This window comes from Morus notabilis, unplaced genomic scaffold (genome assembly GCF_000414095.1).
Source record: "Morus notabilis unplaced genomic scaffold, ASM41409v2 Scaffold193, whole genome shotgun sequence".
Lineage (NCBI taxonomy): Eukaryota > Viridiplantae > Streptophyta > Magnoliopsida > Rosales > Moraceae > Morus > Morus notabilis.
Window position 1 is genome coordinate 508,534 of NW_010357324.1, and position 25,453 is coordinate 533,986.

The following is a 25,453-nucleotide window of genomic DNA, read 5'->3' on the forward strand; positions in this document are numbered from 1 at the left end:
TCAAACAGGAAACGGGGAAAAGAAAGGAGGCCACATTCTTTTTTTTTTTTTTTTTTTCTGTGAATCAAGATATTTAAGTGTCTGGTTTTATGTGGTTATTTTGCTTCTTAAAGGAAATGTTCGGGAAGGATGCTCCTCCATACGAGCAAATGAGTGAAGACGAAGACTGGGGCCCTTCCAAAAGAAAACGAAGAGAAAAGGAGTCTGATGCAGCTACTACCCTTATGACTCTTCACGAAAGTGAGAAAAAGAGTTTGGATGGCGACATTGACGAAGAGAGAACAAAACTTCGCCATGACACACAAAATAAAAGATCATTTTTCAGAATTCCTCGAAATGCTGTAGAGGTAGCATTTTCCTCTCCCTTTCTACTGCATAAATATTCTGGTGAGAATTCTATATTTTATATTTATTGTGATAATTGGAGACGTTAACTTTTGTACTGTACCAGAGGCTTCGTGAAGCGTTTGCTGAGAACGAACTTCCATCCAGAGATGTGAAAGAAAAACTTTCAAAGGAATTAGGCCTCGACTCTGAGAAGGTAAAGATCTACTTATCAAACGGATTTAAATACTGAGAAGTATATTTCAAAGTTATTAGGAAGAATCAATACAAGGAGAAAACTTTTTAAGTATGTCGAATGCATTTTTCGCCACATTTTGTATTGGAGTGTTAGCATGGAATATTAGTTAATGTACAGATATCTATCGAGCCTTACTTGGATTTGATTCCCAAGAGTAATTATCAGTTGGAAATAACTTCATTATTACTTTTATTTATCTTATATTATTAACGAATATCAGTTGGAAATAACTTAATTTTACATTACTGGCAATTTTCAGGTTAGCAAATGGTTCAAAAATGCGCGTTATTTAGCTTTGAAAACCAGAAAGGTAAGCTGGTGGCCGTGCATATTTTTTTTGGTGCACATGTTCTCTTAGATTTGTAAGTCTTGCTTTAAAAGTAAAAGACTGCGATTACTATCATTTTGTCTCTTCAATTCAAGAGTACAATGGTAGATTTGACCTTAAAAAGACGATAATTTAGTCCAAGCAGTAACCAGAGTGCCCTCTTCTTTTGGTCTTTCATGTTCAGGCAGAGAAGGAAAAAGAGCTTCCCACTTCCACTGCGAGCATCTCCAAGGATTCCAAATGTGAAAACATGATGAAGGAAGACGCCGATCTTATCATGTCAGACAACACCTCAACAGAAACCGTGGTTTATGTTGCAAAAAATGTTCGAAAGACTAGTCAGAGAAAGCGCCCAAAGTCATTGAGCAGCCCTTTCAAGAAGAAGCGACGCAAGGGCTCTTCTCTTATGTCACCAGTAAATAAAAACAAGGTGTGTGTCTTCTGTATTCTAATTTGGTAAGAAGTTAACGAAGACTATAACTTCTTGTCCCGGGTGTGTCAGAACGGTTCGATTTCTTTTGACAATTTGTTGGTGATGAGCTGAAAAGTTCTCACTTCCACTGGTTTATATGGTGTTGGTCAAGGTTACAAACATAACACATACATAAATAACCCTTAAAGACTTGGGGGTGTTTGCGGATTAGATTATGGGGATTAGGGGTCAATCCGCAATCCAATCTGTTATTGCAGATTGAAAAAATCTCAATCCATTACCAATCTGTGAGACTTTTAATCCAATCCAATCAAATCCAATCCGAAAATAACGGATTTCGCATATTGGATTATTCGGATCCACGGATTGACTTATGTTTTGAACCTTGATTCTTTTAGCCTCTCTCTTTTCAATATTCTCATAAAATTAATAACAAAATTAAAGACCAACATAACATTAAAATAATTTCACAAAATCTAATTCATGACAACACATAATCTAACATAAAATTTAAGTCTGACAAGAATTTAAAATCTGAAATTCAAGAAAACAAACTTCAAAAAGTCTTGAATATAATTTATATATTTTCTATGTATGTTTTATTTAATAATATATAGAAAAATGAATGTAATATACATAGTTCAGATTGACGGATTTTGCGGATTGAGATTTCTAAATCCGCAATCCAATCCATAACTTCGGTTTGGAAAAATCTCAACCCGTTACCAATCTAAAATTCTTTCAATCCAATCCAATCCGCCATTATGCGGATTAGACGGATTGACAGATTCGATAAACACCCCTACTTAAAATGTATGCTCTTATGATTTCAGAACTTTGAATATTTTTCTAAAATTGATCAATTTCTTGATAATATTTTTGTTCAGGAATCTAAGGAGTTGAGTGATGATGTGATGTTGAAGAAGCTCTTAAAGGAAAAGACCAAAGAGAAGAAAAGGGTCAATTTTATTGCTGATGATGGATGTCTAGATGCAGAAGCAGAAATGGAGAGACTCTGTAAAGTCAAAGACAGATTAGAATCTTTGAAGCAGAGATTAGTACAGTTTCAAAATGCCAAAGCTAAAAATTCAGATAAACCCACTTTTTACGGAGAGTCTGTGATTTATGTTCCAATAGCAGAACTAAGGGAAAAGGCTTGATCCTTTTTGATAGGGCTTTTTTTTTTTTTTGTATAGTTATATCCTTGTGTTCCAAAACATGGAAAATTCTGGGTTTTCCTGGATGGCAAATGTATGTTTTTCTTAGCTATATATCAAAGAAAAAGGCTTACATAATAGTTACTTGTTGTGCACGGTACCCAGTCTTCTGATTTGTTTTCTTGTTTATGGTTTTTATTAATATGTTTTTGTATCAAGTAAAACAACTTTTACAGACTTTGCTGTCTTTTTTTCAAGAGTTTTAAGTCAAATTAGTCATTTATTAAACTTTCATAGTGAAGCAAGAACCTGTCTATTTCTCTGTCTATCTAATAGCTAATTGACACCTCATACATTTATTAAAGCACAACTAACGGAGTAAAAATCGTTTGTCTCACTGTTTGGGTTTTTAGACTTCATCCGGTTCGTAAATTTAAATTTTTAATTTAAATTGAGATATAATTTTATATGAGAATTTTTTACTGTAATAAAAAAAATTAGATATAATTTTTTATGAGAATTTTAAACTATAATAAAATTAAAATTAAAAATTTAAATTAATAAAATAAATGAGACCTTAAATTTTTATTTCCCATCTTTCGTCTTCCTTTCCCGTCTTTTTTTATTTGGTTTCTCTCGTGGTGTAACTAGTCATTTTCTTACTAATTGCAATGGGAAGGTAAGAGAAGAAACCGAATAAAAAAGACGAAAGATGGGAAAGTAAGAGAAGAAAATTAAAAGTATATGTCGGCATATTATGGTAGAATGATCTAATCAAATTTTATTAAGATAAATCAATTTAGAAAATTTAGAATATTCAAATCTTCCCTTATTTTCTTCTATTGATTATCCCGGTTAGTTAGGATTAGTAATTAGTTAATAAAATCTAATTTGAATATTAAATTCAAATCAGTCACTTTATTAAGAAATTTTCTTTTCTTTTATTCGGATAAGCCAACTAATCTTGGCTGTCTATTTATTTGTTTTTCCGCAACATTCAATAATATTGCAGTTTATTTTCTTTCAAATCTGCTTTCATGGTATCAGAGTGGGAGATCATGAGTTTAAATTCCCATAATTACTCTTTATCTCCATTTAAAATTGTTGTCATGTGTTGGGTGCTTAATATATCTCGGGTTTAAATATTCACGTGTTGAGCTTTCTAATTAATTTACCCACACGATTGCCCATTGTTCAGCCCACACGTGAGTGAGAGTGTTAAAGTATAAAACTATTATTGACCCACCTCCTAACAACTTAATCTTTTGAGATAAATTGATAAAATAACAGTATAATCCAAAAGCGTTAGGCGATTTTTTACTTCATAAGCGTAATCTCAAAAAAAAATAAATAAATAAGGGCTACGTCTCATTTTGCATTCTGTTTAGAAAGTTGTCTTTTTCATTTGTCACGTCTAATTCAAAATCTGTTGGCTAGAAGTGGAAGCTGTACTAATCTACTTTATCTTTAATATTTTGAAATCCAATGGCAAGCATACAGCAATTATTTGTTATCAATTCCTCAAATGAAGTCAAACATCACTTCTTATTTTATTTAATATACAGTGTGAAACCCATGACTCCCATTTTAATAATAGAAATGTAACCATTTCGATTCGAACCTGATGAACACGCGCTCACGCATTCAATTATTTGGACCTCGTTCATTTCACTGATTCAAGTTTTCAGTTTTAAATTTCTACACTAAAAAACTCAGAAAATGTCACATCTAACTTTTTCTGCTACAGTGTAAAATTCTCACAAAATGTCACATCCCAACTCGAATTAAAAACTCAAATCCGTGAAGTAAACGAGACATTGAGCTAACTTCACATGTCAAATTCAAAGAACTAAGGAGATAATTTACAGAATTCAAAGACTACTTTATGTGCTAGTTTTCACGAGCCTTGAATTAAATGTCTATTTTAGGCTATCTGAAAAAGGGAACTAAGAATATTAATGTACAAGAACAGTAAAGAAGATCTCATATCAATAATCCACTAACAAACAGATCCCAAAACAAAAATAAAACAGCCAAGCGTTCCACAACATGAGAAACAAATGCAAATTAATAAGGATAATGAGGTCACTGACAAATTCTTGAATTCTTTAGAGATTAAAACCCACAGAAGTTACTTCCTCAGGCAAAACTGAAATCTTCCTCAATAACCTCTTTAAAAATCCTCACCATTCCTTCAAAATCCATGGTTCTTTTTCCTGTCTCTAATGCTTGTGGCTGTAAATCCTCCATCCTCCAAACATTCAAATCTATAAATATATATCTGTGTGTATATATATTGAGAGAGAGAGAGAGAGAGAGAGAGAACAAAGAATATATCGACTGTATTTTTTTATAGCAATGAAAACTCTAGCTCGAATTACAATAATGGCATGAGCCCCAATATTAGTGCTTTGAATGTGGAAAACACATTTTTTAATATAAATATTTTGACACAAGCAAAACAAGTTTATATTAAATGAAAACAAAAATTATAGCAGTAAGTTCGTACAAGGCGTAGATATGTTTTCCTAAAGCTTTGTCACAAATCAGAAACCTCTCTGATTGGCTTCAACTTCGGTTATAAGGTACGGCAATTAGATCTTAGTTCCAACAGCTGCGGAAGGAAAAACGGAAACATCATGCAGTTGCATCGCGTGCCATTGGATTTTTGATCAAACGGTCACGATTCTTTAGCCAGCTCCTCTCAAGTGAAGCAATTCTTACCATGTTATGTTGTTTGCATACTTTGTATCTCCTAAGTAGGATTTCTAGTATTACCATTGCTCTTGGTGTGATCTGAAATTTTCCGTCTCTCCCATAGCCGGGGCCTCAGCTATACACCAAAGGAACGTCAGGATTAAAAGGCAAACACAAACAATAGACAACAAAATGGCACATATGACTATAAAAGCCCATCCGTTGCCGGGGGTTGAGTTCATATTTCTAACTAAATGACCTTTTAGACACGCAAGTAATAATACCCTAGAAGATAAATCTCATTCAAGTGGTTTCCCATTATGTTTGGCAACGTAAAGCAAAGCACGAGTTAATCTTTACTCAAATAATCTCTAGGGATTTTTCTTTTCTTTTCGAATACTTGCATCTCCTTAAGACTAATAATTATTCCATCAAATAATAATACTAATAATAATAATAATAATAATAATAATAAAATAAGACTAGTTATTAAAATTTAGGGTATTAGGCATTTTTTTCCACCTAAAGTACACTAATTGGCAAGTTTCCATGTGAACTTTTGATTTTGACAAATTACCCTTGAATTCAATGAAGTGTTACAAAGTTTCACAAATTGATGATGGCTGTTAAAATTTGTACGAAAACACCCTCATGCACGTCATGTGAGCTCATTTGATGGGCAAAGACATGAAGTTCGAGTGACATGAATCACGTCAGGTTACGTGCACAAGGGCGTTTCCATCCAAATTTTAATAGGCATCGCCTATTTAGGGGCACTTTGCAATTGATAGAATCTTGACAGATTCAATAGCAATAGTTAAGGAATGATAAGAGAAAAGATGAAAATTGAGTGAATCTTTATTGATATTCACAGAATGATACAAGAGAAATGCAGAACTTCGAGGGTCCGCAACCTCCCCACTTGGAATTAGCCCCAAGATTTTCCCAAAACAGATACTAGACTTTTCCTATCTTTCGCAGTTCCCCTATCCCCCTTTTATTCACTCTCTTTTCTGTAACTAACTAGAAAACTAACAATCTTCCCTAACAAGCTTTGAACAAACTTTCCTAACAAGCTTTCGAAACAATCTTTCCTAACAAGCTTTGTAACAACCATAGTACTAACAAGCCTGCACAATCATACTAATCTCTCTTGACTCTTCTTATTCTTCCTAATGTATACTTGCCTAAGTAAAGGCTTATCAGCAACCTTTTATTAAATTTTAGGGGCTAAATGCCAAAAGTAAGAGTTCAGGGCCGATTCACAAAAAGCCCAGAGGCAAATGCGCCATAACCCCTAACATTTATTTCCTATTTGATTCTTCACTCAGATGTTCTTGTTTTCTTTTCCAATAAGAAACCCATTAATTTATTCATTCTTTCAAGTTTCAACAAACTTGTTCATCACCGGTTAGTTCTACTTTCTTAGCATTCGAAGCTGTTGCTAAAGTTCCTATAAGAAGTGCGGATACATACCTTCTCGAAATCCTTCAATTGCTCAAGAACTTTGTCTGTTTCCATTTCCTGAGGCAGACATAGAGAACAGGCAAATACAAATAATTAGGAACAATCATCATACAACGCCACAATTCATGCAAAAAACTATCCCTCCCAAAAGCCTCGTCAACCCACCTGAGGCACAGCACAATCGGCATATCTGGAGTCCCATAGTACAGAGCAATAGCACTCCCAGTCATCAGTTTGGACTTCAAAGAGTGGAGCTCTGTTAACAGAAAATTTCCAGTATGTCACTCAACTTGAGCAGAGTCAACAAAAGATGTTAAAAGATTAATTTAGCCATGAGAATGAAGAAAGGATCAAAGAAGTAGATCCCTATTTGCTTATTTTATACATACATATATGTAAATAAATGTTAGGATCAATCTCATTCTTAGTCCTTGAACTATAGGCTAGATTCCATTTTGCGTCCCTGACTTTTGTACAATAGGCTAGATTCCATTTTGGTCCCTGACTTTTAAAGCATCTCAATGAGTCCCTGATCTATGAAACTATCCCAAATCCATCTGATTGATACTCTCAAAGAAAAAAGACATGTGAGGACCATGTGTGGTTTAGTGGGAGTTAATTTTTCCGTGCCTTGTTCAGTCGAGATTTTAACAGTCCGATAGACAAATGGAATTTGGAAAATTTGGTAGATCAAGGACTCATTCCGAGATGTTTTAAGAATTGGCACTAAAAATGAGTTCAACCCAAAACGTCTTTCATTTTTTGGGATATTATTTTACATGTCAATTGCATATACTTTGTTTTATTCATCAGTATATGTTGTATCAAACTACTTTTCGTCTTCCAAGGTTATCTGTTTAAGCTCTTGACTTTCTAGTATATCTGTCAAACAAGTAACAACTATTACATAGATGAAAGAAACTTGCGTTCATTTAAACTGTAATCAAACTTTTACTCAATTACAAAACCATTTATAGATTTTCCAACAACGCATTGTAGCTAAACCTTTGAACCCCAATTCATAAGTTTCAGTTGACTTATAGAGAAAATAAGTACGTATAGAAGACTATCTTTTGCTCACCTGCGCCACTTTCCACATATAGTTTCGTTTGCACCATCTAATGAACCGTCTAGAACCGCTCTGCATTGAAGCCAATTATGTACAGAGCTAAATTTATAATTATTGGGCTTCGACTCCTAATAATAACAGTAATAATAATAATAAAAATGTTAGTTGTCTCAATAAATTCTTAAGTTTACTGCCAAGAAGGAAAAAATATTGACTATAGACGGATGATGTTTGAGGCCTTACAAGCAAACTAGAAAACTGTGAAGGATCCAATTCCACGGATTCACCAATGCCATCATCGTCACTGCATTGAACCAAATAACATGAAGCTAAATGTGAGAAAAAAGGATGCACAAATAAAATGAACTATTTGTTGTTTCATATTTTTACTTCTGAGGATACCTTATCCTGTGTTGTTCACTTGTTGTGATATAACTTTTAGTTATTCAATAAATTTTCCCTCTTATCACACAAATGGATCCAGCAGATAACAAATAATTTTGTCTCTAAAATAAAGCCACACAAAGACATACTCGCCAAAGATTTTTCCTATCCAGATGTTGGGCCATCTCCAATGCAAATGTCAAAGTTAATGTCAATGCTATTTTTTGGCACTAAAGAGTGTAAAACGACATATTTGATATTTTATTCAATTGTGTGCTTCCATGCATGATGCTATTTTTTTTACACAACACGAGATTGAACCTGCAAACCCCAACATGATGCTATTTCATATGTGATATCTACTTTTTGTTATAATTATTGAGTTTTGGAGCTTGTAAAAGTAAGCTTTTAATTTTAAAATAATTCAAAAATGACAATATTGTAATAATTAGAATGAAAAGGTCAATACATCAACCAATAGCAACGAAACGCAAAGATTTGGCAAATGTTGTACTTGGTGCTGTATGCCAAATTTAGCACCAAAAACAACACTGCATTGAAGAACAAATTTCCTACACAAATGCTTAAATTAGGTATTGACAAGTACAGGAAACTCCATTCAATATCAACTACTTTCGTCTTCCATGTGTACACTTCATCCCCCAAACCTAACTAATCAAGAGAAAATTCATGCTTTTGGTTGAACCCACAAAAACCTAACTAATCAAATTCTGCAATTCGTTTAAGGTCTAGGGTTGATTCCCATCTCGTTTCTGATACAGAACAAAGTCAAATCTCCAAACCCATTTTAGGCGGAGTTATAAACAAATAAATTCGGATTGATTCTTATTCAGTTTCCTTATTTATTTTGGGAAAGTTTCCTGATTGTATGCATTACATTTTGTTTATTTAGTTTCCTATTTTACTTTTGTAATTAGCCTATAAATTGGCTACCCTGTTATAGACTATTCAGACTATGATTGAATATTGAAAGAACTCTCAGATTCTTCTCCCTCTCATATTCTTCTTCTCCCCTACTTCAAGTTCTATCTTAATCTCTTTTCTAAGTCCCTAATCGCTCTTCTATCTCTCTCTTTTTCCCTAAATTCCCCCTCTTTCTCTTCTCTTTTCTCTTTCCCTTTCTAGTCCTGCATCAGTTTCCTCCTCAACTAACCAAAAAATAGACAATGTCACCTAATGCTGCTTCTCACACTAGCTTAATCAAACCAAAAATGATTGATTCACATGATTCTAACAAAACCACAAATCCAATCTCATTTGCATTATCCAAAAACAGTATCTCCGCGCCTTGATCCAAAGGAGCACTAGGAGAAGCCTCTTTGTTAGTTTTATGTTTTGCTCCTAAAAACCGTTCATGGATTTCGTTGCAAAAGGCAAGTGGTAGGCAATTCAGCGAAACTGAGGACAATATCAACAATTTATGAAAAGTTCCGTGAAGCTTTCAATGGCATAAAAGAATCAAGTTGTCGAGAAACGTTACAATGCACTTAAAGACTCAGTAATTTTCTCATTCCCAGCACCAGAATTTTCCTCACACCTTCTCATTACACACCCTATGCCAAATGCATTAGGCTTCCATTGGATATTACAGAAATACCGTGGCTATAATAGTTGAAGGTTTCGAATCCAAACCCTTCTACTAAACTCAAGTTAACAAAAATGCATCACAACCTCAAAACATACTACCAAATCTAACCAGAAAATCACACTAACCAAATCTAAGCCTCCATTCCATAAAAGGGGTAATAATCCTTGTCGATAAGACTTATTAAAGTCCCTAAATAACCAGAAAATCACAGCCTCTAATCATATATCAGTACATTATATCTATATGCCCTAAGCTTTGACCTTTCTAAATCCAAGGATTATTATCACTGGTGCCCCCTCAACTTTAGGGTTATTCTCAGTTTGTCCCCCGAACTTTAAAAACACTTATTCTGTCCCTGAACTTTAAATCGTTCTCACTTAACCCATTTTGTTGTTCTGTTAAAAACATATTGAAAAAAAGAGAGTAATGTAGCCACGCGATCTTTCTGTTTGAATTTCTGTTAAAAACAAACACATAAAAATCATATGGCCACACTTAACCCCCTCTCTTTCCATTTAATTTCAATAGAAATTCTTACAAAATGGCTTAAATGGCACAAATTCAAAATACAGGGGGCAAAGAGAGAATTTCAAAGTTCAGGGGACAAAGTAGGAAAAACCCCAAAGTTCAGGGGGTGCCAATGAGATTAATCCTAAATCCAAAATTACTGTGTTTAGGACTTTAAGTGCATTAAACAAGATCAAAACAAATTGACATCTAGAACAATATCACAGACAAGAAATTAAATAGGATAAAAGACTAAATAATTATTAATACTTAGGCGTCGTTCATTTCATCGATTCAAATTTTCAGTTCTAGATTTCTACAGTTAAAAGCTCTTAGAAAATGTCACATCTAACTTTTTCTACTACAGTTAAAAGCATGTCACATCTCAGCTCGAATTGAAAACTCAAATCCGCGAAGCGAACAAGGCCTTAAATGGTTCATTTGTATTTAAATTAAGAATATTTACCCCTTCTTTTATCTAAGATCCAGATATCCAAATTGTAGTAGCTTTCACCTACAAAACAAGTTCATTAATTTAATTCCTACATAACACCATGGTGTTGACTCCGATTGATTATTTCTTACTAAACATAAGAATTTCATCTTTTATCCGTAAGGCTTCCTCAACAGACTTATTTTAGGATAATTTTCACCTAGGATGCACTTTGAGGCAGTGTTTCCTTGTATAAATATGGGGATTCACCTTGTGTTACTTCAATCCAATTTCTTCTCCATAACATGGTATGAAGAACCAAAAACGAAGATGACAAAATGCCATGAAAGGTTTAGAAACAAAAACCAATTCTAATCTAAGCAAGAGCATATAAGAGAATAAAATACATGAGGATACTCAAGATATCTTCTTTCCCAGCTCACGTAAAAAATTCTCCAGGCCTCCCTCAAAAGGTCTAATGGAGTCACAATCTATCTATATATATATATATATATATAGCCTTTACTTACATAGATGTACAACCCAACACTTGCCTAACCCAATTTACATAGCTATACTCTTCCTATTAAGGAACTAGTGTCCTTGCTAACGGGGGAATCATAGACCAAAACCATACAGGTCCTTCTTTTCCTCACTTATCCTTTGTTTTACAAGAAACACTACTAAGTAATCCAATAACTCCCAAAATGGCTCGTGGCCAGCCCATAATTGCCAGATATACAAAGACGATGGGCCACATCAGCTCTAATACCATGTATATTAACACAAGGTCTAAACCAAAAGGCTATTTGAATTTGAAATAAGATTTGTAAATCCCAAGCATTTCTTAAGCACCAAACAAAGGGGGACGGAGGTGATGGGAAGGGCTTATCAGTCCTCTTCTTGAGGGTGGTAGTCGTGCATCCTGGCAGGGGAATTTTTATTTTTTGGTTTATCTAATGTTTTTGGATTTTTAGTATTTTCTTTTTCTATGGATATTTTGGTCATTTTTATAGTCAAAATTGACTATTGACCTAGAAAAAGGTATAGGTTTGTGTGGCCAAATATAAAATTAGTTATGGAGGAGGATTATTAGCCTATTTTAGAATAAATATCCCTAGAGTTAAGGGATTTTTGTTTTAGGCTGTTTCCATTTTTTATTTTTTGTTTCCTGATTTGTTATGTTTCCTTTTTTTGTTATCTTTTGGTCTCACCTATATAAGGTGGACAGTATGTATAATTTATTTTAAAGGGAATAAGATTATTGAGTGCAGTGGTTTCCTTTCTTTGTCTTCTCCTCGTGTTCTTCCTATATGGTATCAGAGCCGGACTAAGTCTAGATGTATTTGAATACCGAGTTGTAGAAGGCGATGTATAGAAAGGCTTTGACTGGAGCAAGCGGAGGCGATGTTTCTGAGGAAGCCTCGAGTACCTCTCAAACTACCTCCACAATTGCTCCCACTGCAATTCCCAAAAATTCCATCCATACATCTCTACAAATCACCACCCATAAGTTAAATGGGAAAATTTTTTTCAAGTGGTCTCGATCTGTGCTGATGATAATACGAAGAAAAGGAAGACTAGGCTATTTGGATGATAGCACAACCATCCTCTTACTCATCTTCTCTTATGGATCAAAAAGGTAAAGCGTTAACTATCTTTTGTGGCTTGGCAGAAAAAGAAGAAGCATGGATTATTGACTAGAGCAACGGATCATATGACTGGGTGTACTAAACTTTGCACCACATATACTCCTAGTCTTGGAAATCGCAAATTACAGATCGCTGATGGGACCTCTTCGGTGGTAGCTAGTACTGGGACTATAAGAATTGGACTCAATGTTACGTTAAAAGGGGTTATCCATGTGTCGAATTTCAGCTTCAATCTCCTGTCCATTAGTAAGATAACCAAAGATTTGGATTGTGAAGTAACCTTTTTTCCATCTGTTTGTGTTTTTCAAGACCGATTATCGGGGAAGAGGATTGGCAATGCTAAGGAACTGGATGGCCTATACTACTTTTGAGGACAATTCTGGTGTTACTGGGAAGGCTCAAATGCTTGCAAGCAATTTTTTTTTCTACAACTCAAAAAATTATGTTACTGCATTATAGATTAGGACATCCTATCATGCATAATGAAAAATTTCAATGTGAAGTTTGCCAATTAGCAAAGCATACTAATAAACTCCAGATCAATTAAACAACAGAATATACTAAAGAAAGGTTTGTATTGCTGGAACTGAGAAATCAACAATGGCGGATCAATTAGTTACAAGATCGGTATGGGGATTTTCGAGAGATCCCGTGCTCTCCTAACAACTTCTTGTGAAAGTCTAGTAAATTCTCTGATACCCTCCTTACTCTACTCCTGTCTTATTTATACACACTATCCCTCAACCCACGAGTCTAACTACCTAACTAATTGCTGACTCAGCCTCTTTCTTCTTCTCTTCACTTGCTGACTCAGCCCCATTCTCCATCCTTCCCTCCAATAAGCCCTTGTGCTTCCTCCGAACATAAGTATAACGCACGGGAGGCTTATCATTACCCCCGCCCCAAAGACGCACCTTGTCCTCAAGGTGAAAATGGGGAAACTGGACATTCACCACATCAAACGGTTCCCAAGAAGTGTCATGCTCTGGCAGCCCCGCCCAACGAATCAGCACCTCCATTTCCGTACTGCCACCATGAAGCTTTTGGCGCACCCCAAGCAATGCCTCTGGCGTGACCTAGAGCTCCAAATCACGTGACAGTTGTGGTGGCAACGGAGAAACCACCTGGTCCTGGCCTACTGGCCAGCGCAATTGCGAAACGTGGAACACAGGGTGTATAGCAGCGTCCATGGGCAAAGCCAACCGGTATGCCACAGGGCCAACACGGTGGGTGACTGCATAAGGACCATAGAAGCGAGGGCTTAACTTCTCATTGCGACGCCGTGCCAACGACACTTGGCGGTAAGGCCGAAGCTTGAGGTAAACCAAGTCACCCACCTCAAACTGAACCTCTTGCTGTTTGTTGTCCGCCACAGCCTTCATTTTCTCCTGAGCACGCAGAAGATGGAACTTGAGGAGGTCTAACATCGCATCGCGATCCATCAACTGCCGTTCCATGGAATCCACAGGCGATGCTCCTACCCCATAACGTAACAATGGAGGAGGAGCTCTACCATACACGGCTTGGAATGGTGTCATCCTAATGGAAGTGTCGAAAGAAGTGTTATACCAGTATTCCGCCCATGCCATCCACTTGTGCCACCTCCCGGGTTTGTCAAAAGTAAAGCAACGTAGATACGTTTCGACACATCTGTTGACTACTTCCGTCTGTCCATCGGATTGGGGGTGATATGCGGTACTGCGAGAGAGAATGGTGCCCATCTGTGTATGGAGCTCTGTCCAAAAGTGACTGAGGAAAATACGGTCCCGGTCCGACACAATCGTGCGGGGTACGCCATGAAGACGAACCACCTCCTGAACGAACTTGTGTGCCACCGTCTCCGCTGAAAAAGGGTGCTTGAGGCCAATGAAGTGAGCATATTTGCTGAGCCGGTCGACCACCACCAAAATAGTATCAAAGCCATCCGAACGGGGTAGTCCCTCAATAAAGTCCATGGACACGTCTTCCCACACTTGTTGGGGCACCGGCAGTGGTTGTAAGAGACCACTAGAAGCTAAGGTTGAAGCCTTGCAGCGTTGACACACCTCACACGCCGCCACATACGAAACCACATCTTTCCGCATGCCTGCCCAATACCAGTCCGCCGCTAGCCGACGATAAGTTTTCAATTCCCCAGAATGTCCCCCAAGCACACCATTATGATAAGAACGCAAAAGCTGCCGGATCATTGGAGAAGTTGAGGCCACAACCATTCGGCCCCTGAAAAACAAACGCCCTGCCGAATTGAGTAACCAGGGTGTGTAGTGGAGTCATGTTGTAAATCCGCCCATATCTTTGCCAACCGCCCATCTTGCAACACTTGCTGATGTATGATCTCTGTCTGGATCTCAGAAGTGGCTGCCAACATATTTAAATTGGAGTTGGCTTGGCGTCGAGACAAAGCATCCGCCGCACGATTCTCAACCCCCGGACAGTACTGAATCTCAAAATCGTACCTCAGCAACTTAGTGAGCCATTTCTGATATTTCACATTCACTAGGTGTTGTCCTAGTAAGTATTTGAGGCTTCGTTGATCGGTCCGAATGACAAAATGACGTCCTAGGAGGTATGGCCGTCACTTTTGGACGGCTAAAACAATAGTCATCAACTCATGTTCATACACCGATTTATTCCGAGCTTGGGTTGACAAAACCTGGCTGAAAAATGCTATGGGCCGCTGGTCTTGCATCAAAACCGCCCTCACCCCGAAACCGGAAGCGTCCGATTCCAGTACAAAAGGCTTAGTAAAATCCGGTAATGCCAAGACCGGCACCTGTGTCATAGCATGCTTAAGTTGGTCAAACGCTTGGGCTGCCGTGGCATCCCACTGAAAACAGTCCTTCGGCAACAAGTTAGTTAAGGGACCCGCAATTTGACTATATCCAGCCACAAATTTTCTATAATAACCTGTCAACCCCAAGAAGCCTCTTAAGTCCCGCAAATTAGTAGGCAATGGCCACTGCAACATGGCTGAAACTTTGGCAGGGTCCGCCGAAACCCCTTGGTCGGATACAATGTGTCCTAGGTATTCTATTAAGCGCTGACCAAAGCTACACTTTTTTTCATTAGCAAACAATTGGTGACGCTGCAACTCTGCCAACACTTGGGCAAGATGGTGCTCATGTTCTTCCAATGTAAGGCTGTAAATAAGTATGTCATCGAAGAATACTAGCACAAACTTACGAAGGAAAGCGCGTAAAACCTCATTCATGAGAGCGCGTAAAACCTCATTCATGAGAGATTGGAAGGTAGCCGGGGCATTCGTTAAACCGAAAAGCATAACGAGAAACTCATAATGGCCTTCATGAGTGCGGAACGCCGTCTTCAGCACATCCTCCGTTCGAACCCGAATTTGATGGTACCCCCGACTTGAGATCAATCTTAGAAAAAATAGTTGCACCATGGAGTTCATCGAGAAGCTCCTCGATCACGGGAATCGAAAAGCGTTCTGGAACTGTTTCCTTGCTCAGAGCGCGGTAATCCACACAAAACCGCCAACTTCCATCTTTTTTTTTAACCAAAAGTACGGGACTAGAGTATGAGCCTACACTAGGTTAGATGATGCCCGCTGCCAACATTTCTCCCACTAGCCGCTCTATCTCAGTTTTCTGAATGTGTGGATACCTGTACGGCCTAACATTTATCGGCGACATCCCCTCCTTTAAAACGATAGCATGGTCCTTGGCCCTAACTGGTGTAACCCCACTGGAGACTCGAACACCGGGGCAAACTTGCTCAACACCGATTTCAACCCAAGCTGTAATTCTTCCCCTAGTTCGCCACTCTTGCCACTTGGTTCCACTAATAAATTTCCTAACTCGATCCACACCCCTTGGCCTTCGTGCCTAAGGGCTCGCATCAAAGCCTTGAGGGTAACTGAGGACTTGTTCAACGCAGGGTCCCCACGTAATGTCACCTGCCGTTCTCCCACACTAAATTTCATAAGCAGCGACTTCCAATTCACCGTGACAACCCCCAACGTTTCCAACCACTGAATTCCTAATATTAAATCTGAGCTTCCTAAGTCTAAAGGCAAGAAATCTTCCACCACCTCAACCCCCTGCAAGGAAACCACCACCCCCCTGCAAACTCCTTCTCCTTTCACCGACATGCCCGTTCCCATTACTACCCCATAACCCGTCGTTTTGTCTACAGAGAGTCCTAATTCCTTCACCAAATCACAAGAAATGAAATTGTGGGTAGCCCCACTATCAATCAAGACAATTACCTCGACTCCCCTTACGATTCCTCTGAGTTTCATCGTCTTTGGAGCCGTGAGCCCCACCACCGAGTTAAGTGACAGTTCCACTACCTCCTCGTCCCACAATTGCTCGTTCCTCTCCTCGTCTGTCTCCCCTGTTCTCATCTCTCGGTCCTCTCCTTCTTCCTCCCTGACAATCAGAACTTGCAATTCCCGGTTGGGATATCGGTGCCCGAAAGTGTATTTTCCATCACAGCGGTAGCATAGCCCCTTTTCCATCTTCGCCTGCAGCTCTGCGTTAGTTAATCGGCGAAAATTCATCACACCGCCACCGCTACCAGGTCCCGTCCTCTTCTCCGGCGCGGCTGGATTCCTCTCCACCGCCACTCCCACGTTTCCAGCTCCCACTCCAGAGCTGCTTGGGCCTCCCCTTTGCCCTAAGAATGTCGAATAAGCATTTCCGCTTATATTCCAGGACATTTTGTGAGCTTTGTGGGCCTGGTTACGCTCCTCCACCCGCTGGGCTACCTCCATGATTTGGCCCAATCCAACCGGCTTCATCAACCTGATTTCAACCATGATATCCGGTTTCAATCCTTTAACAAATGTGCTCCCCAAAACTTGCTCGAGAGCTCCGACAGAGGCGCCGCCAACACCTCGAACTGCCGCTGGTACTCCCTCACCGTCGTTTCCTGACGGAGCGACAGGAACTTCTCGCACAGGCTTCCCTCTTGTGTAGGGCGGAAACGTTCCAAGATCATCATCTTAATCACCATCCAACTTCGAATCGGCCGGCATCCATCCTCCCACTGAAACCACGCCAAAGCTTCTCCCTCAAGACTCACCACCGCAGCGTCCAATTTCTCTCTCTCCGTCATCCGATTCATGGCGAAAAATCTTTCAGCACGAAAGATCCAACCGTCAGGGTTGTCTCCATAAAAAACCGGCATTTCCACTCGTCGCGTTCTGAATTCTGCGTGAGCTTCACCTTCCCGATGCAGATCCTCCCTCGGTGCCGGTGGTTCCGCAGCCGTGCCTTCCGTGGCCCACAGTGGTGCCTGATCGGCCGATTCTCTCCGTCTCATCAACTTGTCCAACCTCTCAAGCAACATCTCCATTCCTTGCTCAAGTCTAGGTATCTTCTTCAAGTCCTCTCGAATTCCTTCCATTTCTTTCTGGAATTCCTCCCGACTTCCTTCCGACTTTTCCTTCTCACGATCTTCGGTGCGTTTCGTCATTCCCAGACGTTACTGCTCTAATACCAAATGATAAACTCCAGATCAATTAAACAACAGAATAGACTAAAGAAAGGGAATTTGTATTGCTGGAACTGAGAAATCAACAATGGCGGATCAATTAGTCACAAGATCGGTATGGGATTTTCGAGAGATCATGTGCTCTCCGAACAACTTCTTGTGAAAGTCTAGTAAATTCTCTGATACCCTCCTTACTCTACTCCTGACTTATTTATACACACCATCCCTCAACGCACGAGTCTAACTAACTACCTAACTAATTGCTGACTCAGCCTCTTTCTTCTTCTCTTCACTTGCTGACTCAGCCCCATTCTCCAACTCCCTCCAAGAAGCCCTTGCGCTTCCTCCGAACATAAGTATAACGCATGGGAGGCTTATCACATACTCATGTCCATCTTTCTCCATTACCATATCGTGCATCTAAAACATTCATTCTTATCCATAGTGACACTTGGGGACCTTCTCATATTTTGAGTTTCACTAACAAAAAATGGTTCATAACCTTCACTGATGACCACACACGGGTCTGTTGGGTTTATCTTGTAAAAGAAAAATCCGAAGTCGGGAATGTTTTCAAACAATTTCACACCATGATTAAAACACAATTTGATGAGAATATTAAATTCTTGAGGACTGATAATGGCACCGAATTTTTTAATGCCATGTTAGGGGAATTTGTGCAAAATAATGGGATCATCCATCAAAGTTCTTGTGTCAACACACCTCAACAAAATGGAGTGGCCGAGAGAAAAAACTGTCACCTTCTAGAAGTTGCCCGGTTGTTACTGTTTATAGCCAACCTTCCTAAACGCTTTTTGGGTGATGCAGTTTTGACTGCAACATACTTGACAAATAGGGGTACCCTCTCGAGTTCCCCAATAGAGTCCCTATATAAGTTCTACCCAAAAGCTCGTGTTCCATCTTCCCTAGCGTTAAAGGTGTTTGGGTGTGTAGCCTTTGTTCATAATCTAGATCCTAACCGTGGGAAATTAGACCCTAGAGCTCATAAATGTATTTTCTTGGGATACTCTACAACTCAAAAAGGATATAGGTGTTATTCCATAGAAAGAATGAAGTATTTTGTGTCTAGGGATGTCACCTTTTTTGAAAACCAACATGTTTTTACCAAAAATTCCCTTCAGGGGGAGAAAATATGGGAAGATAATTTTTGGGAACAATCAAAATATCCGGTGGTTTCAAACTCTAAATCTTTGGACCTTAAGTCTTGGGAATCTTTTTGGGATTTTGCTACTCCACCAGAATTCACAAATCTTGGTTCTAGGGATCCTAGCCTTCCTGAAACGTTTCTTGGAATAGAGAATCGTGGTAAAATGATTGAAAATACTCTTAGCTTAAATCAGACATATCTTCCTATTATAGAATCTGAGAGTTCCCCATCTAGCCGTGTAGAGTTTCCAAAAATACCTTCAAATAATTCCACTGAAAATCCGGAAATTACCCTGTCAAACTTACCCGATACAAGTCCAACATCTAACCTACCTGTACCCAAATCACCCGATCTTGACCTGCCACACACAATCACAGACAAGTAGGTGACCCTTCACAACCTACCACTTCCATACAGGTTCAAGACCCTAGGAATCCAACGTCTAGAATGCAAGAGCATAAAAGAATAAAGGAGGGTGGCCTGCAACCATTTGACATAACCTATTCACGCAAGAAGAACCAAAAAGTTGTAGAAAGTCAGAAAGTTCCTCACCACCAAGAATCAGACCCAAAGATTGGTCTTGAAGGGGAGTCGATGAATTAGATTATAACCATTGCTCTGAGAAAGGGTGTTCGATCCTGCACTAAACATCCTATGGCCAACTATGTAGGGTATGATCATTTGTTGAATTCAATGAAAGCCTTGGTGACCAATATGGCGAGTGTAGTAATACCGAAAATATCCAGGAGGCAATGGGAAAGGCGGAATGGAGATGAGCTGCTTTGGAAGAAATGGGAGCTCTAAAGAAAAATGGGACGTGGGATGTTGTTAAAAAACCCAAAGATAAGATCCCGGTCGGGTGCAAATGGGTATTCACGGTCAAGTATAAGGCAGATGGATCAATTAAGAGATATAAAGCACGGTTGGTGGTTAAGGGCTACACGCAAACCTATGGGATCGATTATCAGGAGACTTTTGCACCGGTAGCCAAGATCAATACTCTCCAAGTATTGTTATCTCTAGCAGCAAACTTAGATTGGTCGTTAAAGCAACTTGATGTGAAAAATGCATTCCTTAATGGTGACTTGGAAGAAGAGGTTATGCAGCTACCACTTGGATTCAATGAAGATGGAATGAGTGATGAAGTATGCAGGTTGAAGAAATCCCTATATGGCCCAAAGCAATCACCATGGGCTTGGTTTGATCGGTTTACCCAGGTAATTAAAGAGCAAGGATACAAGCAAGCTGGAGGATATCACACGTTCTATCAACACAAGGATGGGAAGGTTACGATACTAATTGTGCATGTTGATGACATTATCTTAAATGGGAATAGTCTAGAAGAAGAGCAAAGACTTAAGAGGAGGTTAGCAGAAGAATTCGAGATAAAGATCTTAGAAGCCTCAGGTATTTCCTTGGAATAGAAGTTGCTAGAAATAAAAGTGGCGTTTCAGTCTCTCACACCTCTTAAAAGAAACCGGGATGATGGGTTGCAAACCGGTGGAAACCCCTATAAAGCCAACTGTGAAAAAGGAAGGTGTGGGAGATAGTAGCCCTATAGACAAGGGCCGTTTTCAACATCTAGTTGGGAGACTTATCTATTTGTCTCATACTAGACCTGATACAGCTTTTGCAGAGAGTTGAGTAAGTCAATACATGCACTCTCCTACCGAAGAACATTTAGAAGCTGTGTAGAATTCTGAAGTATTTAAAAGGAACCCCTGGGCGAGGATTGTTTTTCAGAAAAGGTGAGGAAAGAAGTATAGAGGTCTACACAGATGCAAACTGGGCAGGAACAATTGATGACAGAAAGTCTACTTCAGGATATTATACACTCATATGGGGTAATCTTGTAACTTGGAGGAGCAAGAAACAATCAGTTGTTGCTAGAAGTAGTGCAGAGGCAGAATTAAGAAAGTAGCTCACGGGATATGTGAGGTTTTGTGGCTGAAAATGTTGTTAGATGAGCTCAAGGTTGGAGTTACACTGCCTTTGCGTGTATATTGCGACAATAAGGCAGCCATAAATATCTCACACAATCATGTTCATCATGACAGGACCAAGCATGTGAAAGTCGATCGGCATTTTATCAAAGAACAAATAGAAGAAGGAATCATTTGCATGTCATATGTTTCTACGAATGAACAAGTAGCTGATGTTCTGACCAAGGGATTGTCTAAACCCTTGTTTGAAAAATTAGTAGACAAGCTGGGCATGTATAACTTGTACTACCCAGCTTGAGGGGGAGTGTGGCCGAATATAGAATTACTTATGGAGGAGGATTATTAGCCTATTTTAGAATAAATATCCCTAGAATTAAGGGATTAGTGTTTTAGGCTGTTTTCGTTTTTTATTTTTTGTTTCTTGATTTGTTATGTTTCCATTTTTTGTTATCTTTTGGCCTCACCTATATAAGGTGGACAGTATGTATAATTTATTTTTAAGGGAATAAGATTATTGAGTGTAGTGTTTTCCTTTCTTTGCCTTCTCCTCGTGTTCTTCCTACAGTTTGTCTATTAAAACCAATCTAATGATATACATTTGCAGCGATCAAAAACAAAAGGTATACTTTCTGAATAACCACAAAATGCAAGGTACAAAGAGGTAAAAACCCTTTTTTATATTATTATTCTAAAACCAAGGCCACAATTTTCAAATTGTGCATGTGGCTTGACTAGGCTAGGCCTTTTGGTACATCCATTATTCTTATAGGACAGATCATTTCACTCTTTCACTTGCTTTTAATTGAGGTAACTAGAAACCTGCTTCATGGATCGTGACCAAATAAGTAATGCTTCATGTTTATGTTGTACTATAACTGAGAGCCTAAGGTCCCGTTTGGTTCGCAGGTTTAAATCAGAGTGGTTTTAACCTTTTGGTTTAAAACATATTGGTTTGAAAAGTGTGGTTTATACCTATGGTTCAAAAAAAAAAAAAAACAGAGAGAGAGAGCAAGGAGAGGGGTTGTGTTTGAGATTTTGGGTTTACATGTGAAATCTGAGAGTTTACACATCAAATATGAAGGTTCAAACCTAAACGTTCTTTTGACATCCAAACATTGTTTTGGACCAAACCTATAGTTCAAACCACCCAAACCCACATACCAAATAAGGCCTAAAAGTGCATACATATGCTATTTTTTACTTGTTTGCAACAACTTAACTTCAACAACAAGCATATACTAGGAGAACATGAAAAAATAAGAAATGCTAATGAACTCCATCGTAAACCTCAACTACCACTTTTAGAAGTCATAGATGTTATAGTTCACAAGCGTATCTCTACATAGAGCAACACAGAGTAGGTATCCTCATATGAAAAACTTTAAATTCAGCAAGAATTCGAGAATACGTACTTATCTATTGGACCAGACCACTCGGGAACTTCTGCTTGAAAATCTTTGCCAATCCGGACACGTGTTGTGCGAGGCTCAATGTCTCTCAACATTAATGCTAGAGGACTTGTTTTTCCTTTGGATGATAAACTTTTATATCCACTCAATTCACTAGTAACATATGGCAATTTTCTCCTCACATTGTCCTTCAAAATTTGTTCCCTCTTTTTCATACAAGAATGACAAAACCATTCGTCAAGAGGTGCTTTCTTCAAACGGGGGTTGCAGCAAGACAAGTGAAAAGCCTCTTCACAATGATCACAAATCAGCAACTTGATTGTAATTTCTGAACGAGCACAAATTTTGCACGAACGGCAATAATTGTGCCTGTCACCATTGTCAACACCAATGACTTCAGAAGACGCACAACTCCTAGTTGAAAAATCTCTTTCCAACAGTCCATGGCTTCTAAGAATACGAATACAAAATTCCTTTTCTGATAGATCATCTCCCATGTACTCCATCACTACCGCACTAGAAGAGGAGCACTCGCTCGTTTCATCCATTTTAATTGAAGACGAAACTTGTTCTGCATTTGACTTTGATGATGAGCAACTATCGTTTAAACTATCTACCTCTAATGTCTTTTGCACACTAGTTTTAGGTGCCCTATCGACTGGTAGGGCAACATTTTGTTCCTTAGTTGTAACTGAAGGAGTATTAGCGCTAACAATGGAAAAGGACTGTCCACTTCTCCTTGTGCTACCCTGTCCTTGTCTTGGAAGACTGGAAATTGAGTTCCCCTGCAACTTCCTCCGTTTGTATACACGATTGGGTGTAGAGCTTATACTTGAATTTTTAGAAGACCCTTCCGGTAAAATTTGAGGACATGAATGATCCATAATCGTTTCGTCCTCTGCGATCAATTCAATCCTTTTGCAGCCACCATGAAACTTGTCACCGCCTTTCGGACACATCTGCCAAGTTTCACCAGGCACCAAATCACAAAATACATTTTGCTTCCCGTGCTCATATTCGCAAATTATTGCAGCTTCACTTATACTAAGAAGGGAATAGTTTACCATTATTTTTACCTGAAACAAAAGCTGCTGTGAAATCCCAAATTGCACAACCCTGATTCACTTCTTAAATATGTTCCCAAATTGAGTTCTATGCTAAGAGAGAAAACAGCCTCACAAGGTTTTTTCCTCTCTTCACTGCATTAATCTCCCTGATTTTTCCCAAAAATAAAAACTATCAAAATCAAAACCTTCATGTCAAATTGCAAGAGTAGATGCATAAATCAGAATAGTTTTATCCTTAAATTCAATTAAGCAGTTATTTCTAATAAATATTTGTATAAATCAATAGCACCACCACCACAGAATAGTTTTATCCACATCCGACCCGACTCCACGGTGAAGACTTCAAAGCCCCCACCCCAAGCTAAAAAAACACAATAAATTTCAAAACAAATATGATAAAGGCAATTCTCAAGTCAAACGAGTCCTAAAAACATTCCTAAGAAGACAACTTTACCACCACAGAAGAATAAAAATTGTGGTGGCAGGTGTAGTCTACTGGTAGTTCCACATCTGACCCGACTCCACCATAAGGTGAAGACTTCGAATCCCCCACCCCAAGTTAAAAATATATAAATAAATAAATAAATTTGAAAACAAATATGATAAAGGCAATTCTCAAGTCAAAATGAGTCCTAAAAACATTCCCAAGAAGACAACTTTACCAAAATTTTCCATCACCCACATGCATGCTAACACAAAATTTCCCATCTTCACAACCCATTTCAAAAATTTTAAACTTTGACCAATAAAAAGAAATTCTTCAGCAATAACAAACAAAACGAGGGCCGTTCTTGGAATAAAATGCATTTGTTTTCGAATTTCTTAATGGAAAAAATAATCAAAACACATTCAAGATCAATAATTCAATCTTTGGCTATGATTCAACGGAAAGAATCAATGTGAATTTACACAATTAGAGTTCTTGGCAGGTAATCTTTATTAATTTAACTACTATTTTCAAAACGAAGTGGAAAAGTACTTGGATTAAATGGATCTTAAATAAAAAAGAACACAGAAGAGAAAAGAAGAATAAGCAGTTACCGGGAAGAGGAGTTGCAGACGCCTGTTTGGTTCGCCCACGCTCGTCCGGTAGTCTCTAAACTCCCTCCCTCTTTCTCTCTCCTATCTCGCTAGTTTGCCTTTTCCTTTTTATACTTGGATTTGGCATCGGCTTGTGAAGGAGGTAATTTTAATGCTATTTATATAAGTAGATTCGGCTCACATGTGTTGTTTTTTCCAACGAAATAATATCACGTTAGTTGATGACTTTCCGGACGTTTGGTAAGCAGATTCGTACCCTGATTCGAATTATAGTTCATAATTTATTATAATATTTTTTTACAAAAAATACATGTAAATTAAAAATAATTCTAATCTCATTATTCTAATCTATGAACCAAACGTCTTGATATGACATAATATTTAATTGATATAATATTTTTTAATTAACGTGATATAATATTATTAAAAAAAATAAAATAAAAAATGAATAAAAAATATAAGAGTCTTATTAAAAGTGTAATAATACTATGTTAAGAAACAATATTTTTTTTCTAAACAAGTATTTTTAGAAATACTATTAATCAAGAATTTTAAAGTAAGGTATTAAAATGAAAGATGCTTATGGTGGGGCTTTAAAAAAAGTAACTACTGATAGATTTTTATTTTTAACTATCACATCTGTATATTTTTTAATTTAATGTGATTTTAATGAGATTTAATAGTCAAAACGGACACTACTTATAAGGGGCCTTACCTTCAAAGAACTCTAGAAAGATACTCAATCAATGGGATACAGTTTTTAATCATTAGGTCAAACTAGAATCATATCAAAATAAATAAATTGTTATAATTGAATATAAGGGAATAGAAGTACCATAGTTAAAAATTATGTCTTATTACTTAGTAAGGTATTTTTTAAAATTTGACTAAAGAGTTTTCCTTTTTATCATGAAATTGTGAATAAAATAAAATTGATACCTTCCTATAATGATCCACACCTTCATTTGGTACAATATCATTTGCTTCAAGCCTAAGTCGCACGATTTTTTCTTTTGGACTTTACCTAAAAAAGCCTCGTAGCATAGGAG

At 38.0% G+C, this 25,453-nt stretch overlaps 2 protein-coding genes across 5 annotated transcripts in view; one reads left to right on the plus strand and one right to left on the minus strand.

Annotated features, from left to right (window-relative positions):
- LOC21399897 (pathogenesis-related homeodomain protein) overlaps positions 1-2,606 on the plus strand; it is a 6,463-nt gene extending 3,857 nt beyond the window's left edge. For both annotated transcript variants that reach the window (XM_010089695.2, XM_024168413.1), the window contains exons 7-11: positions 114-347; positions 452-541; positions 843-893; positions 1,096-1,341; positions 2,232-2,606. In XM_010089695.2, coding sequence (XP_010087997.1) covers positions 114-347; positions 452-541; positions 843-893; positions 1,096-1,341; positions 2,232-2,504 — 894 coding nt within the window. In that variant the 3' untranslated portion in view covers positions 2,505-2,606. The remainder of the gene's footprint in view (positions 1-113; positions 348-451; positions 542-842; positions 894-1,095; positions 1,342-2,231) is intronic.
- Positions 2,607-4,974: 2,368 nt separating this feature from the next.
- Positions 4,975-24,522, minus strand: LOC21399898. 3 transcript variants are annotated; one of them, XM_024168472.1, is made up of 8 exons: positions 24,405-24,522; positions 23,373-23,509; positions 22,300-23,255; positions 7,978-8,038; positions 7,747-7,862; positions 6,831-6,921; positions 6,675-6,722; positions 4,975-5,334 (listed from the first exon to the last, which is right to left on the minus strand). In XM_024168472.1, the coding sequence occupies exons 3-8, from the start codon at positions 23,253-23,255 to the stop codon at positions 5,257-5,259; spliced, it is 1,350 nt and encodes a 449-aa protein (XP_024024240.1). In that variant the 5' UTR covers positions 23,373-23,509; positions 24,405-24,522; the 3' UTR covers positions 4,975-5,256. The 3 variants fall into 3 exon arrangements, with proteins under 3 accessions (XP_024024240.1, XP_024024232.1, XP_024024243.1); XM_024168464.1 differs by lacking the exon at positions 23,373-23,509 and having other exon boundaries at positions 22,300-23,372; XM_024168475.1 differs by lacking the exons at positions 4,975-5,334; positions 6,675-6,722; positions 23,373-23,509 and having other exon boundaries at positions 6,836-6,921; positions 7,747-7,806; positions 22,300-23,372.
- Between the last annotated feature and the right edge of the window lie 931 nt (positions 24,523-25,453).